General features: G+C 43.2%; 3 protein-coding genes across 3 annotated transcripts; all 3 read left to right on the plus strand.

Annotated features, from left to right (window-relative positions):
- Positions 1–3,022: 3,022 nt before the first annotated feature.
- hoxa10b (homeobox A10b) lies at positions 3,023–5,052 on the plus strand. Its single transcript, XM_040118332.1, has 2 exons — positions 3,023–3,797; positions 4,778–5,052. Exons 1-2 carry the CDS (start codon positions 3,023–3,025, stop codon positions 5,050–5,052), a joined length of 1,050 nt encoding a protein of 349 aa, XP_039974266.1.
- A 2,477-nt stretch (positions 5,053–7,529) lies between these two features.
- Positions 7,530–8,774, plus strand: hoxa9b (homeobox A9b). The gene is made up of 2 exons (XM_040118330.1): positions 7,530–8,046; positions 8,536–8,774. Exons 1-2 carry the CDS (start codon positions 7,530–7,532, stop codon positions 8,772–8,774), a joined length of 756 nt encoding a protein of 251 aa, XP_039974264.1.
- Positions 8,775–15,524: 6,750 nt separating this feature from the next.
- Positions 15,525–17,096, plus strand: hoxa2b (homeobox A2b). Its single transcript, XM_040118965.1, has 2 exons — positions 15,525–15,909; positions 16,382–17,096. Exons 1-2 carry the CDS (start codon positions 15,525–15,527, stop codon positions 17,068–17,070), a joined length of 1,074 nt encoding a protein of 357 aa, XP_039974899.1. The 3' UTR covers positions 17,071–17,096.
- Positions 17,097–17,792: the final 696 nt, after the last annotated feature.

Genomic DNA, 17,792 nt, shown 5'->3' on the forward strand with positions numbered 1-17,792 from the left:
AAGGTAAAATGGAGTACATGAAAAAGATGGGTAAAAATTCGGTCGAGGTGGCTTTGTGTCCACACAAGGCCCCTGCAAACAATTTGAATGGCCTGCCATAAGCTAATAAGGGCCCCGATGCCTTCCTTATACCGTGCATCCTGTGAGGCTCCCAGGAATTCCGCTTTGATTGCTGCACATCCTCCCAGTTGCTCCAGTAACTTGGCCATAAAACGCGGATTCGTCTGGAGCATTTGGAGTGTAGTGCAATAAAGCGTCTGAGACCAAGGTTATTAACTGTGACTAAGGAGCTGCAAAACAACGGCTGGGAGCATTGAAAGCTTGTGTTCGCGGACCTTTCCGGCGTCATTTGTTTCAGCACCTTACCGTGGCAGGAATATTCTGCGTTCGCGTTGCGCCGCAGTGTAGGCCTGCGCCCTTCGCCCACTGGGTGGCGCTCCTCAGATCAATGTCATTGCCGTGAATCGAGATATAAAAGAAGTTTACCTCAGCCGCTTTAAAACATGCCGCCACTTCAGGATTTCGTTGTTGAGGTAGGCACAGAAAATGTTATCACGTGCATTTTATGACTGCAGGCGGGGGTCTTAATGCGCTTTAAGGAGGTATGTCGATTTTCCACTTCATCCCGTTTCATCTCCATTTGAAAGGCACTGAAGTGAAGACGCCGTTTTTCATTTTAGGTGCAGATGTTATGATGCAATAAAAGCATTACTGTAAAAAATTGCTAGAAGTAAATAGTGCAAGAAAAGATGTTTGTTTCTGAGCATCAGATCCAATGCAGGTTCTCAGGTTGCAGTTCCGCCAACGTTATGGGCCAGGAGTGACTAATGCACACGATGATATAGGATCACAAGGGCCTATAATCCAAGCATTTTTTCGCTCACTAACTTTTATGCTCTCTATACAGTTTAAAATGTGCATTATGCATCATTTTATAAACACTAAATTGGATTTATGTTCTTTGGAAGTTGCGTGGACATTATAAACGTAAGAACGAGAAACTTTGAATGGTCCCAAATAGACAATTAGTTCACTTTGATATTTTGATGCAGCTTGTTGCATTCGTGTGCGTGTTTCCCCGGGAAAGCTTTCGTGTGCGCGCTGACATAGACAGAGGCAAACAGAGACATTTTCACACAAAGCAGTCAGTCTGGGTTTTTTGTTTTTTTTAAAAATTATTATTATTCATTTTCTGACATGTCTTTAAAAAATAATTGTATGAATTAAAAAGAAAAGTTTTATGGGGTAATAAAATAAGAACAGCTCACCCACTGCGCACACAGAAACATCAAAGGAGATAATCCAATAGGGTTAATGAATATTATCATTCATTGCAGCCAGACTGCTGCACGTTTGACGCCATATAAAATGGCTGTAAATGAACTGTAGCTCTGATTTCTATACTTACTGGCTCCAGACTTATAGGAAAAATGAGGTAGCCGATGTTGTATTTCAGGGTATGAACCCATCTTTGGAGAGATTACAGGCTGACCTAAATCTGTGGGTCTGGGTTAGAAAACTCCCGACCCCGCTGACTTGTCTTTAAAGGAAGCATAGGTCGGTTGGTTTCTGATTTAAAAAAAAAAAAAAAAAAAGTATTTATAATACAAGCTGACAAATTAACAAATGAATATCCACTATTTTATTCATTTGAAGGTCTTACAAAGTGATCCATGTCACAATGTTTATCTTGTTTATTTGAAATTAGGACTAGAGGCCACCGTATAACATTAGGTTATAGATTTCGTAAGTTTTGGACGCGCTACGAAGGAAATTTTTTATTTATTTATTTTTGCTTTGTTTTCGGGTTGTATCACGGTTACTAGTCTTTAGATATTTTTCCCCTTTCCCTCCAGCTCGGACGCGTAGGACTGTTGTCTAAGAAAAATAATAAAAAGCACAAAGTCTATTACGAGACAAACGATGGAGCTCTTTCATATATTACAAAATAAAACTACTTAAAAATGCACATTGAGTATTTTATTCGTGCACAAAATGGATGTTAGGAGGTGTTGGTTTGAGATTAAATAGAGTATCAGTGATTTAAAAGAATGGTTATTTTGTGCGTATAGGCCTTGGAATAAGTGTGTCTGTGCTTGTGTCTGTGTTTGTGTGTGTGTGTGTGTGTGTGTGTGTGTGTGTGTGTGTGTGTGTGTGTGTGTGTGTGTGTGTGTGTTTGTGTGTGTGTGTGTGTATCTGGAGAGTGAGTAAATACGTGGATAACAGCGAAATTAACAAATTATAGTAAATTATTATGTCACGCACTACTTTTTTGCAATCTCGTCAGTGTTTGGTGATCATTAAGAAAAATGTAGCTCCAGGGCATTGTTACTTCCGCGTGCCTGCGTGTCACCTTTATAAATGCTCAACAGAGCCTTTTTGCAGTAAAAGGTGACTGGACGCAGTCATGGCATTTGCACCCACAACACTCATACCACAATCACATGAGCTGGGGGAGCACCAGAGGAAGTGACTTTGTACTGGTCTGACCAGCAATGTGGCAAGATGAAACACTGTGTGGCTACACGGCTACTGGACAGTCCATGAGGAATTTTCAAACTAGCCTAATAATAATCATCAGAGCAGCACAAGAAGGGTTGAGAGTCCCGCGACCATCGGGATCTCTGATGCACCCTAGCTTCTCAGAGGCACCTTCATTTTTACAGTGCTGTAAAACTGGCCATAAAGCTATGCATTGTACATAATTGTAAGGGACAGCTTTCAACAACTGAGTTGTCAAATAGGGGTTGATGTTAATTCACATAGGCAGCTCCAGGCTCATAGTTGGTGATCGAGGCTCAGATTCAGAGGAGATTTAAAAGATTTTACCCAAACCCCTCCGATGCACCACTTTTTCCCCCCACATTTTTCTCTTTACTTAGCCTAAAACAAAATATATGGCACAGTGGAGCTGCCTGGTCGGACTGGGAGGAGTCTGTAGTCGCCTGGTGTTTTAATTGGCTGCAGGCTACAGTGAGAAGCGTGAGTATCAGTAATTATTCAGCAATGTTTTGCACAAGAAATGTCAGCCAGAAAGGGCTATCTTCATCCTCCGTCAAATTATACCACAAAGATGACATGCCCCAACAACCAGGCTGGAAATTCGTTTTTCGTGGACTCCTTAATCAACGTGAGAACCGACAGTGGTTCATATTACCAGAGTAACGGCGTGTATTTGCCACCGGCGTCGGAATATTCATATGGACTCTCCGGTGGCTCTTGCTTCCCGGGGATCGGTAAGCGCAACGAGCCAAGCACCCAGAGCGTGATCCCGTCTACTGCTCCGTATGTTCAAGGGATGGAAACGTGGCTGGAGACGTCGAGATCGTGCCGGGTGGACCAGCCCAGCGGCCAGCACATGGCTCAGTGCTCCTTCTCGCCGAGTATAAAAGAGGAGAGCGCATATTGCCTTTACGAGTCTGACAAATGTCCTAAAGGAGCGACAGTAGATGACATTTCCTACTCCACTGCATCATGCCCGGTTACAGGCAGCACCGTGCCAGTCCCCGGCTACTTCCGCCTGTCTCAGACATACACGTCCTCTAGGCTCTACCATGATGTCCAGCCAAACATGAATCACTTTACCCTGCAGCGATCTGTCCGCTTGGACAGCCAGTCCTCCCAGCCGCCGCCTGCCTCGGCGGAGCCCGAGCGCAGGGAGAGCCACGAGGAGGCGCCTATCCCTGCGCCCTGCGCCCCGGCCAGAGAGGAGGACAGCCGCCTCTCCTCGGAAAGCTCATCCTCCCCCGAGCCCGCTGAGACGTGCAGTGCGGAGTGTCCCGAAAAGCCCGTCAAAGGTGACGAGTCCGCAAAAAAAAAAAAAAAAAAAGGGGGATAAAGGGCATGCACATGCGATTTTCAGGTGTCCAGTTCCAATGACCAATGATTTCTATACGCAAAAGAATGCACGAGTATGAGTCCTGATTTTCTATCACGGGATTAATATTTAGGTCAACAGTCAGCCACTCATAGGTGTGTGTTAATCGGGTGTTTACCGGTTTATCGGGCAAGAGGCGAAGTTGATCATGATTTAACCAATCAGAGTCGAGGATCGAGGCTATTGTGCTTTAGTAGCACTTTTTTTTTTCTTTTCTAAATTACATACAGGCTCTTGTGGCTCTGCTACATTGCAGCACCTCGCACGGGCCCCGTTGATTTATTTTAACAGGCAGCAGTGCGAAGTTTTGATACCTGCAAAGCACTGGAATTGCTCGTGTGTTTTTAAATGTGACCAGGGTTTCATAATTATTCCATTTAAAGCCACAACAAGGCCAATCCAGTCTGATTTCTTTTTGTCCCCTCATCAAAGGCACAGGGGCCTCGCTAGGTTTTCAGTAGACTGTGCAGGCTGCCTTTTATGCCTTAATAAAGATGCAGTTGACCACAGGCCGCTGTGGTCAAGGCTGCTTAACGGTAGCGAATAGCAGTGTCTGTTGAAATGCCGAATTGCATCTCTCCGCACAGCTTTCTGGTTGTGCGCAAAATGGTAGTCGAAATCTAACAGAGCACAAAAACCAGTCATTACATGGGTCTTTGCGATCTATGGTTGTGTAAGTAGGTGCCAGGTCAAATCGTAGAATCTGATAGCTTTATACCCAGTGTCTTGAGGCAACTGTTTCATCAGCTGGACAAAGTCAAATTCAAATCACTTTCGATTTTGAATTTTACTGGTCTATAATTTCTTTTTTTAAAAACCATATGATCCCACCAGGTATAATGGCATTGTCACACCTGTTGCCTAACGCCTCTAATGTGTAATGTCGTACTCTCATTGTAGGAGATGGGAAAATGGAAAGCACGGCTAATTGGCTCACAGCTAAGAGTGGCCGAAAGAAGCGCTGCCCCTACACCAAGCACCAGACTCTGGAGCTGGAGAAGGAGTTTCTCTTCAACATGTACTTGACTAGAGAGCGTCGTCTGGAGATCAGCCGCAGTGTGCACCTCACTGACAGGCAAGTCAAAATCTGGTTCCAAAACAGGAGGATGAAACTGAAAAAAATGAGCCGGGAGAACAGGATCCGAGAGCTCTCCAGCAACTTCAGTTTCTCGTGAGACTGACTGCGTCTTTGGCGCCCTCCTCCATCCATGGCGAGGGCGCCTGTGCAGAGCCCCACTCCCAACTGTGAGAATGTCCATGGAAAATAGGACCCTACTGCTAACTTATTGATTGTTGCTCTTTCGAAAATGTTATTTTCACGTCTGTTTTAATTTGTCGTGGATATGTATTTATAAATGGCTACATTTGTAACGTTGATCCGTTGTGTTTAAAATGTTCAGAATGTGACCACAATGTTTCAGAGCTTCAGGCTTGTACATGTGTACACTGTATATTCAACCTGAGTGAACCATTGGAATTTGCATGCTGGACTAACCCTTGGGATACATGTGTTACAGTTACATGTAGACCTTTATGTGACAGCCGAAGAACCCAAGAGGTTTGATGAATATTTGCACATTTTGCTGGTCAAATTAATAAAACCATCCCTGCAACTGCAGACTTCTTATTTCATTCGGAGAGACAGACTAGGAGCTGCGCGCTATCTCAATCTGAAAGCTGGCACAGGTACGGTGCCTGGTGCCTTTGTGTTTTGGACTGGCTCCGCTATGTCCACACTAAATATTATTACAGTAGTAGAGGGAGATGTTCTTTATAGTTCAGGTCTTTTAACAGATGTCTGGAGGCCGTGCCCACTTCGTCGCTTTTTGTCCTTGACATCAGACTTAAATGTAAACCACAAATAAGTGTATTTGTAACCATAGTGTAACCATAAATAAGTGGGCACATTTTCAAGACCAAAGACAAAAACTCATTCCATTTTTTTTCTTTTTTTTTAAAGGTAAAATGATTCATTTTAATGTTCAAGTAAAGACGCACCTGGACTATCTGGACCAAAGCAGTCCAAAAAGTTGCAAAACCGTTTGAGAATTGTGATAAGAAATATTAGCCTGCCTGGCTTCCATTTGTAACCAGGTCTTTAATAGAATCTGTTTGACCATTGTCTTTTGCGCCTTTACAGGTTTCAGGGCGAACCTAAGACGAGAAACTCAATAATTTTCACGCCTCAAACACACTAAAAACAACAACAACAACAAAAATTAAAAAAAAAAAAAAACCCGTTAAAAAACAGGCTACAGCAGATTTTCCTGAAGGGGAGAGCGGACTGTTGAGTGGTTTAGGTAGTTTCATGTTGTTGGGCTATATTGTTTCTCCCACAACACGAAACTGCCTTGATTACCTCAGTAAAACTCGTCGCATCATGAAAACCCAATCCCTATTAATTACTGACTGATTTTTCATAATTTGGCGCCCGCCTCTATCAAAATCAATTGTTCCAAAAAGTGCAAAAGCGTGTTTTATTGCTGTGTGTAAACCACAATGCTGTTATGCAGCCTGTGTCTGTGGTTATGGGCAGATTTATTTTCAGAGATACAAAGTTTCTACCATGTCAGTAATTTAAGACTGTCTCTGTAAAGGATTTCCAGGGCATGTGTGTGATCTAAACAGGAGGAAGGAAAGACGCAGGCTGGGAAATGAAAGGATTAAGGCTCGAATATGTCCAGGAGAGGAGGAAAGGACAGACAAGGCCTCGGTTATGATCATTGCAGTCCGCCAGTTGCTTCGCCGTAGGAAATTCCGGATGCGTCTGCTTGCGCCAGAGAAAGGACACAAAGGCTGAGCTTTATTGGTGATATTTAGCTTAGACAGCCAGGTTGTAACCTTAAGAAAAACAACCCAATTGCCCGTGATAAAAGGGACTGTTATATAGCACCCAAATAACCTCTCCCCACTTTCCGTTTTAGATTGCCTTCAAAGTGGACCCACAACCCTGCAGACACAGCAGTGTGGAGACTCTCCCTTAATATGTTGAGATACTGTTAAATCCAGGGGTCCTTTAAACACATCTTTGCTTGTTTTATCTAATATAAAAAAGTCTTGAAAATGTTGTAAATACCTGCCAATAACAAGAACCATAATTTTCTTTCCAAAGTACGAGTTTTATAGAGGGAAGTCATTAAATTATTTTAAACTTTTTTATTTTATTTTGGAGAATAAATAATCCCCTTTGGGGGTTTTTTTTGGGGGGGGCGGTGGTTATGAATATACACATTTTAAAGGGAAGAGTTTGTTTGGGGATTTCACAAATGGAGGCTTTGAAGTAGTATTACCCCTGCCCTCCATCACACCTATGTTCGATTACATTAACGTGAGATCTCTTGCCAAAAAATGTAACGTTTATTGCTTATAAAACGAAATATTTCCCAATAAAGGCGCGGGGATTTGCTATTAAAATATGGTGGGGAAAATGGTGGCCATTTAGTTGAGCAGCAGGCTGATTTATTATTTATTGTTCTGTCCCACGGTCACGTGTTTGGGGCGCCCTATCCAGTCTTGGGCAAGGTTCAACTTACAGGACGCATTGAGCTCTAAGCTGGTGCAGGAAAGCAGCACATTATATCATGCAATGAATCTGTTTTCTCTAAAGACCGCAGGACTGTGACGCGTTATTTTCTGCTTTTGCATCTTGGCAATGTCGACGCTGGGAACGAGTTATTATGTTGACTCGCGTGTTCTTCCCGAGCAGGAAGATATGGCACCGAGGTACTCATCAGCTGCAGGGGTGGAGCAGGCGATGCTCCCCGAATATGGCGGACAGGAGTCTTGTCCTTTGCAGGCGAAATCTTCTATTTTTGGTGGATCCTGGAGCCCCATCTCGGCCCACCCTCCAAACACAGTCACTCCGACCTATATACATCACCACTACACGAGCGGGGACAGCGATGGCATGTTTACGCGCTCCTGGGCGCTGGACCCGGTCTCCGCGTCCCTGTGTTTGACGGGATTACCATCGACTGCCATGCATTATGAGATAAAACCCGAGCCTCTGATTGGGAGTGCTGAATGTACAACTTTGGAGACGCACACACCTCTTTTGTCTGACATTGAAAACGGAGCGTCCCTCGCGGAGATTCCCTGCGAAACCACATCCGCGTCTAAACCCACTGACGACTGCCCCTCGGCAGAGGAAAAGAGGGAGATAGAAGCAAGTAAGCGGTGCAGTGTTTTACTTTTATTCTGGTCACTTAATGGACTAATTTGGATGTCACAGGCCTGGTTTAGTATAAAAATGGGCTTTAAAAAATGTACAGCCAATATTGTTGCCACTATTGTTTAGGCTCACAGAGAAACAGTGGTCGTGTATCTCAATGCCATGATCTTCTGTAAAAAATAAGATACATATTCCTCAAAGTGGTTGACACACTCCACTGTGTAATTACACCAGATTTTCAAAGGAATTTGGTGAGGATTTGTCTATCCTCTGACCTCTAATTGCTCAGTGCAGAGTGAAAATAAACCAGAATGATTCCTTTACAAATATATAATCTTGGCAGGAGTAGAATGCCATGCACCCCCCCCCCCCCCCCCAAACTCCCCATCCCCCCCAAAAAAACAAAACTCTAGACTAGTCTTATTTTTGAATCCTACTCTGGGAGCATTAACTCTTTTCTCTCATGGTTTTGACCCCCTGTTTCCAGATAACCCATCATCCAACTGGCTTCACGCAAAGCCCACCAGAAAAAAGCGTTGTCCATATACAAAGCATCAAATCCTCGAACTGGAAAAGGAGTTTCTGTTTAACATGTACCTCCCCCGGGATCGTAGATACGAGGTAGCGAGACTCCTGAATTTGACCGAGAGGCAGGTGAAAATCTGGTTTCAGAACCGCAGGATGAAGATGAAGAAAGAAAACAAAGACCGGCGGAGAGACAGTTAACTGGTTTTGAACTGAGGGTGGATTAGGGGGGGGGTGTATGTGGGGGGGGTGTCTGTCCTTACACATATTGTTGTAAAGTTTGTGTTGTTGAAACAACGCTGGATGTTTTTTCCCCCCATGATATCCAGCGTTTCATGTTTGTGAGAGGACAAAGTCTCTGGTCAGAGTTTAAATGTTGTATTTGGCGCACATAGACAGTTAAGACAGTTAGCTATAGGCCATTTGTTATCTGCATGAAGTTATCCTTGACCACCTGAATGTCTCTCGGCTACCTACTTGTATTGTTTAAATGATTGTTTTTGCAACTTTAGATGTTTTTTTAACCGGTAGGATTTGATCCATTTGTGAAAACACTGTGCACACGTAAAATACCTCGTCGTTCCTGACTTCATCCAAAATAAAGAGTAGTTTGTATAGCGAATGAGAAAATTATTATGTCTTATTAATTTGTTTTCGCTTTGCTTAATATGAAGACACACGGCTATTTCTGACATGTACTAAAAAATAGTAAAATAGTACTACAATTGATTTAATTTAGTGCTCTCTTAAACCTAAAACAGTTTCAAAATTATTGCGACAAGATTAGAATTTTTACTTGTTTCATTAAGAATAAACGAAACTGAAAAAAAAAGTTTTTATTGCAGGATAAATGATATTTAAAAAAAAACAGACTTTTACTGCGTCTTCTGGTTTGTAGCCATTGAGCTTTATGGCGCAAACAAACCAGATGAGCCACAAAAACTTCCCAAGGCCTGTCCAGATTTTTTTTTTCTCTCAGAAATGCTTTTGTGTACTGCACTGGCATGAAGCCGCATTTCCAGTAATAATATTTATACATTACCATAATATTATTGTGGAAATGAGAGGGAATTATTTGTTTGATTGAAACATGGCCAGTATTTTCTTTTAAAGATTCGAGGCTGCCTGTTTAACCACATATGGAATATAAAGATGAAAAAACATGGCCGCAATTGTGAGTAATCGCTGGATCCTTAGATTAAAAGGAGTTAGAACGTTATTTTCAGACAAGACAGAACCACTGTGGATTGCAAACTAGTAAAACGCCGCAACGTAACAATTTTTAATACAAAGTCTCTAAATAGTGAGAGAAAATTAAAGAAACAGCCAAACGCATTTTAGTAATTATAGATTATTTTGCACTCCGTTATTAATGAATCACAGCATCGATATTTACAGTTCTTTTTAGGACACTCTCAGCGTTTTAACGCCCTACAAACTGGACTAGATGCCCTTCTGCAATAAACCACGATCACAGTTTCAGCTGTTTATAAGGTGCGAAAACGGCAAAGCTTGAAGAGGCTCAGCGACAGCAGTAAAGCAGCATTTCAAATGATACTCGGGCAAAGAGTCAAACATGTTATATTGCTGGAAGACAGGCCTCAAGCAGAGGGTTAAAACACACACACACACACACACACACACACACACACACACACACACACACACACACACACACACACACACACACAGACACAAACACACACACACACACACACACACACACACACACACACACACACACACGCACACACAGTAGAAGAGTGGAGGGTATGGCAGGACTGCAGATGGTTATGTCTTAAAGCGTCTAATTACTTTACAACCGTCTACCAACAATTAGACTGTGTCGGTGCAGAAACATCCGTTTGTTGGTCGCAGCAGAGCTTCCTGGTCAACAGTCAGCAGACACACACACACACACACACACACACACACACACACGGACACACACACACGCACACACACACACGGACACACGCAGATGACACAACAACGTGTTTCACACATTGAAATAGCTTTCAAATAAAACCCAAAACATGCATCACTTTATTACTAGAAACCGATAAAGGTAAAAAGTAGAGTTGCTAAAAAAAGAAGGAAAAAAAACTTGGATTAGGACAAACACCACTGTCCCAGCGACGGTGTCCGAGCTCCGCGCGGCGCTGAGCGCTGCTGAGCTCCGACCGCCAGCAGGTGGAGGCAACGGCTCATCTGAAGAACAAGTTTCAAACTGCATGGTGCGTTCACGGCACACAAACAACACTCCCCCTGTATTAGTGACCGGCACCAATTGTGTCGTTTCCAATCACGGAACATCTAAACCTGCTACGGGTTCTGTTTCGTCCTATACTCATTCAATTATGGCTTTAGCTGCTATCTAAAGATCCTTATACATTTGTTTGACCGGGGGTTCTTACATTTGTCATGCTCCTTTGTGAGAAAAGCAGAAAATAGTTTATGATATGACTCCACCTTGTTGTTTTGAAGAGTTCAGAAAAAATATCTGCACCTGTGTGGATCACAATTGGCTGCATACAACTGGATGCATGTTCCAATACATTCCCACCTATCAAATCTAAGATTAAACTAATATAAATACTCAATTGATATGCAACTATTGGATTATTTACATGCATACGTACAGATAATTTGGTTCAAAAGTTTCCACTGATCACTATTGAGGTGAACACATGATCATGCTTATCAGCACACATACATTTTCAGATGCAGGTCAACACCCTCCCTTTTTTTCCAGGAATTTGATTGGACCTCACTGGACCCAAGCCGAGATGAACTTGAGGTCCTAAAAAGTGGGAGATACCTCAAACCTGCCCTCCTTTTCTGCTTTCCCTCAACTGCCCACACACACCCCCACCCTCCCCCTAACTCACCCTTTTCTCCCTCCCACACCCCCAAAGGTCACCCACATGCAGCTCATTAACTCTCTCATTCCTTCGCGGGGAAAACTGTAAGGATATGAAGGATAATTGATATTCCCATTTTCAAGGACGCGATAACATACAGGGGGTTTACTGAGAAAACCTTCGGTAAAGTTTTTCAGGCATAAGAAAACAGTGTTGTGCGTGGAGGGCATTCCAGTTTGGCCCCTGTGAATTCTTTGGGTTGATATCGTCCGTGCAAGCAGCAATGTGAGGAGCCAAGCTGCAGAAAGCCAGAGAGTTGCTCGGATGTTGTTTGCGGTGACCTCTCGTGACCTCTATACATCAAACCTCGTGACACCTCTGGTGACAGAGGAGGCCACGAGTGAACTCTGGAATAGAAGTTCAGGAGACTTAAGTCAGGAGCACACGAGAGGCTGTTTGATTCACTCATCCTCACTGCCACGAGTCTGTTGTTTCGGACATATCCCAAAGTGGATATGAGGTTACTTCTGTGAAATGCGTGTGTGTGTGTTATTAGATAAGCCTACACCAATAACACATCAGATTCATGCAATTTTCATGGGAATACACTCGTTGAGTTTGGAGTTTGCTTGCTGTTCCTCTATCGGGAACAGACAGTCCCAAATTCCTGCATTATTATTGTAATTTTTTTTCATCAACTTCACATCCATTTGAAAGTTTGCTTCAAATCCTTCTTAAAACTATATTCATAAACGTTTCTTGCCTTTACTTACAGAGCAACTGAGCAAGGACACTTGAACCAAACAGGAAGTAGACTGACAGACAGGCTGGTTGTCTCATAAAAGTGGGCTCTAGGTGAGAGAGGTAGGTGGTATATTATTTGGAAGTAGAGGATATTGTTTAGACGTGGCCATTTGCTATAGATATCAAGAGTTTTATTCATGAACATAATTTATTCCTTTGCTATCATCCCCAAAATTTCATTTTTCGTTTTTCTGAGAGGCAAAAAATGGCCCAGTTACCAGATCAGTGAGTTGTTGTTTTTTTTGTTTTGTTTTGTTTTATCGCGATGTTTCTGCAAATGTCGACGTGCAAAACAGTTTGATTTGCGGGCCTATAACGCGCCTGAAGTATCTCTCAAATCTTCCCATGAATCACGGGGGCTCTGTAAATAAAACTGTTATGTGAAAATCCTGCTTTGTTTCGAGGACACACTCACACACTCTCACTCAGACACGGCTCAACGCTAAATGTGTTTCCTACTACGCGGCACAAATGTACCCTTGTATTTTTTTCCCCCCCAACAGGCAGAATATGATGTGATATGTGATATACTGCAGCATTAGTGACGGAAACAACATGCAGTAAGCACTTTTGGAAACACTTTCAATCGTTTCACCAAAATAAAATTTCTAAACATTACATAATCTCGGTGTATGTGTTACACATAAATAATAGACATTGCAATTCCTGATTAGAAGAACAATCTTTTACGCACTGAAAAACGAAACAAAACAAAAACAGATGCCTGTTTGAAGATTGACCCACTCTTTATTTTTTAGTCTGGTTCAACATTTGCATCACACTTAAACCATAAATGAAAATAAATCCACAGCACAGTACAGAGTAGGATGGTAATTGTTTTCTTTTCTTTTCTTTCTTTCTCTCCTTCTTTTTATTTCTTTGATTTTATTAAAAACAGTTCGCCAGTGGTCGCAGATTTGGCCTGCTTGCCTCCCAGATGTCTCTCGTTGTTTCTGAACAGACGGGAAACGTGCCGCCCCCGCTCACGGCTCTCCCAGACACCGTCCTCTTGTCTGCACTCCTACGAAAACAAGCCGCGAAATGTGGCTCCGTGTTTGTACGGCTCTGGACAAGGAGAACATATAAATCAGAAAATTTGCTGCAATGAGAAATGTAAATATGTCTCGGCGTTTAGTGTTTAGGTTTCGTGTAAATCAAATACCCTAGAGGATCCTTTATTTTCCACTAGGCTCTTTGTTCTCTTTGCATCATTGTTCTGTTACACCTGTGTGTGTGTGTGTGTGTGTGTGTGTGTTCGCTCAGGTAAATGCCCTTCATATAAACCACAATCTACCTGCAATTTTTTAATGAGAATAACGAGTCAAATAATGTGGTTAGTTTGAATAATAATTAGCAGAGAAGACCAGACATGCTGGACATTGGGCCACAAACCAACGAAATTCGATTAAATTCGAACGCATTTGTTAAATTAATTTACAGGCCCCCAAGATTATAGGACAACTGATATTATTTATTTTTAAATTATATTATAGCCCATTATTGCAGGCTAGACCAACGTGTTGTTCCTTCACAAGATCTTTCATTCAAAGCGAATCTGTACACACACAAAAAAAGGTAAGAATATGCAGTTATATCATATCAGCAGTCATCAAATATTTGGCGTTAAAGCTGAATTATGTCAGAGGCCAGAGCGAGACTTTGTCCACAGTGTTTCTGAGAGAGAGAGAGAGAGAGAGAAAGGTATGAGATTGAATGGGATTTCTGCTGAATGCCAACACCCACTCACCTCAGCAAACAATTCATCCTATGTAAAAAAAAAAAAAAAAAAAAAAGCTGCTCCGTTCGTTTCTATACCACTAACCAAGTGGATTTCTCTTTTCTTTCCTCTTCTGTGCCAGGATCGTCCTCTTTGCAAACGAAAAAAAAAAAAAAAAGGTGACAAAGTGTCGTCTTTTGCTGGACTTCTGATTTACTATCGAGCGAGTGCGCGAAAACCTCAGTGCGCTACGGCCGTGCGTCTCATTCGTGCCTCGGAAGAAATCCCCACATTTCTAAATTGAAAACTTCTCCTACAGCCTACCTAGAGAGTGGTTGTCCTCTTCCTGGCCATATATGATCTAAGGGAGTGTTAGATGCTTTAAATGTGTTCTTAGGGAAGGGAGCTGTCAGACCTTTTGGCGAGAAAGATTGATCACACACAGGCTACCAGGGCTCTTTGTTTAGAGCCTGAGCAATAAACAGCCCTTCCTCTGCTTCACACTACAGTGGCAAATCATGTCTAACTCTACGCTATGCTGGAACCAATAATGCTGAAGTATAGGGATGATGGCTGAGGTCAATATTATCCCTATGGATGAAATAAAATAAATTAAATGACATGTGGGGCAGGGAGCTGTAGACAGTAAAATGATGACAAATGCCCGTTAAATAACCCGACTGTCTTCCTTAATGGACACAAATATTGTGTTTCCAGTAAATTATAATGCACTGTATAGGCTCAAATGCTAAATGCTGCAGTTGCGCAGCGTAGGTAACAAGAGATGAAGGGTCAAGATCTGATGAACGCAAAATCGAAATCAAAATAATCTCTCTCGCTCTCCTATGTGTGTGTTTGTGTGTTTTGTGTGTGCGTGTGTGTGTGTGTGTGTGTGTGTTGGGGGAGGGGTGGACACGTTGTTGGATGTCTGGTGCAGCTTTCCACTCCAAGTAAAGCAAACCTTCAAGAAAGCCTCGAGAGTATCACCTTGGCACTGATAACGACTGCGGGCGTCGTGACTTTGGTGGAGTGCCACTCTAGAAAATAAATGCACATAGGACACTGTCTGACTCTCTCTCTCACTCTCTCTCTCTCTCTCTCTCTCTCTCTCACACACACACACACACACACGCGGACCACAGCTCTCAAGCGCGTACCCGCACGACAGAACTGCGTGGACGAGCGAAAAGAATGCACGGCGTCTGGGTACATTTTCGGGGGCGGGGGTGGTGGGGGGTGGGGGCAAAAAATGTGTAAATAAAGCAACCCCTACCCCCGGAATGAGGCGTTACCCCTCCGAGTTTTTCGATCAATCACAGGGGACAGTGGCTTCTTTTGATAAAAACCCCAAATTGTCATTGGGCAGATGCAATCATGTGACAAGAAGCACGGTCTAATTCCAACCATGTCCTCATGAATGCAATAGTTTATGGCATAGACGTCTCCATACGACTATATCCAGTTTAGTAGTTTATGAAAATAAACTGCTTATTATTATTATTTTATTTTTTTTTATTATTTCTGCCTCCTCTGACTTCAGCGAGTTTTCTGGACCAGAAGGAGGAGATGAATTACGAATTCGGGCGAGAAAGTGGTTTTATCAACAGCCAGCCGTCGCTCGCTGAGTGCCTGACATCTCTCACTAACCCTGTCGGTGATGCATTTCAAAGTTCATCAATCAAGAGCCCGGCGCTTTCACGGTCGACACTGATCCCTGCTCCTTTTGAGCAGACCATCCCCGGCCTGAACCCGGGCATCCACCCACGCCACGGCCGCTCAAAGCAGGCGCTGAAAGGCGGCAGCCCGCTCCAGACTGCATCCCTACCCCCGGAGTACCCGTGGATGAAGGAGAAGAAAAGCATCAAGAGGAGCCAAACTGCTGCGGCTGCTTCTTCTGCTTCTGCTGCCGCCACAGCGACTGACTCCTCTCCACTCTACTTCTCCCCCCAAGGCAAGACATGATGATTAATAACCTCCATGTAAAAGGCTCCTCATTGTCTGAGGACTCCCCTCTGCAAGGAGCTGCATCCCGGGCCCTGTGCAACGTGGGGGTCCGTCTAAAACAGTATAGGCTTTTGATTTAAGCATGCTTAATCTCATCAAGTAACGCACTGACTTGTGATGCAGTGTAAGAGTGTTAATGTTTGACAGTAATGGAGAGTGATAGATTATTCTTACACGGGCCAGCAGCTGGCATGTTCATTAATCTTCACCCTCCGTCCTGTCCTGTCCACGCAGACCCATCATATTCTGCCAGGGGCCCATAAATCTTCCCGCATTTCCCGGTGCCTGCTTGCCACAAGTTTCACCCCCTAGAGCCTGTTTTCCTAACTGTGTTGCTATTTTATTTTGTGATCACCGTTTTTCCTGTGATTAAAGCATAATCCAATCTGGTTTCTTTTTTTTCCTTTTTTCTTTTTTAGGTTCACCCGAGGTACCAGAGGGTGGTGTTGGCGGCGGAGGAGCATCCAGGAGGCTGAGGACTGCCTACACCAACACCCAACTTCTGGAGCTGGAGAAGGAGTTTCATTTTAACAAATACCTGTGCAGGCCGAGGCGAGTGGAAATAGCGGCTTTGCTGGATTTAACAGAGAAGCAGGTAAAAGTCTGGTTTCAGAACAGGAGGATGAAACACAAGAGGCAGACCCACTGCAAGGAGAACCGGGACAGCGAGGGGAAATACGCGTGCCTGGACGACGGGGCGGAGGACGAGTTCGAGCAGGCGGCGGACAGCGGCGGTGCCGGGACGCTCCTGGAGACGGAGAGGTATTTCCACCAGAATACCTTGACTTCACAACAGTGTCAGAACGGGAACAATGGGGACAACCAAAGCCCAACTGTTACGCCTTCGCACAGCCATGACAAAAATCTGAAACATTTTCCAGAGCCGGCACCCACTGCTCCTGTCTGCGTGTCCACAATGGGCCCTGACAATGATAATTCCCCGGGCCTGGACGTGTCTTTGCAGGATTTCCAAGTTTTCTCATCCTCCTCCTCTTTCTCCCCGAGTTTGTCAGATTCCACTCAGAGTCCCCTGCCTTTATCATCCGAAACGTTTGAACTCTTCTCCGAAACACTCACAACAGTCGACCTTCACAACTTGAGTTATTAAAATACTTGTTTTTATTCTAATGCAGGCACTTGTGTTCAGTCAGTGTACTCAGTTTAGGCGTGGGGGGGGGGGGGGGGGGGTAATTTAATAGATCTCTCAAATAAGGTAAGTTAAGGACAACAAAGCTACTATTTTGCCTACATGGACTGTTAATTCCATTAGGCCGCTAGAGGACATTTCAGATTTATTTTTATATGGATTTCGACTATAACTGAGCAGAATATTTTCCCTGAAATAAAACTTTACATTGATTGGAATCAGATGCGCTATTGTCTTATTTCACAAGTTTGGAGAGATATCTGATTGTAGATCTACACATAAGAGACAAAACTATGTTTTAGAGGAAAAACGAATGACGTTTCCAATGAGGAGAACATAAAGGGTTTAATTTAAAAGCCGTGAGGTATTTTCTGAATCATCATCAAAGAGGACGTGCTCTCCCACTTATATAAAGACACGGTTGATTTTATCATCTCAAACTTTCCAAAAACAGTTAGATGCACTGAACATAGCACTAGAAATTACAAATGAAATGCAAGAAATTACGATTATATTTGATATATTTACATTCAATTGCTTTGATTTTAAATAGGTTGAGAGATTTTTTTTTTTTTTGTCAACGTGACTGTGGATCTGGTTTAGTTCCTGGTGTTTTATCAGGAAAACAGAGAGAGAGAGGGAAGGGGGGTGGTGGGTGGGTGGCTGGGTTAGGAGATTCATCG

Source organism: Xiphias gladius, chromosome 22 (genome assembly GCF_016859285.1).
Source record: "Xiphias gladius isolate SHS-SW01 ecotype Sanya breed wild chromosome 22, ASM1685928v1, whole genome shotgun sequence".
In the NCBI taxonomy this organism is placed as follows: domain Eukaryota; kingdom Metazoa; phylum Chordata; class Actinopteri; order Istiophoriformes; family Xiphiidae; genus Xiphias; species Xiphias gladius.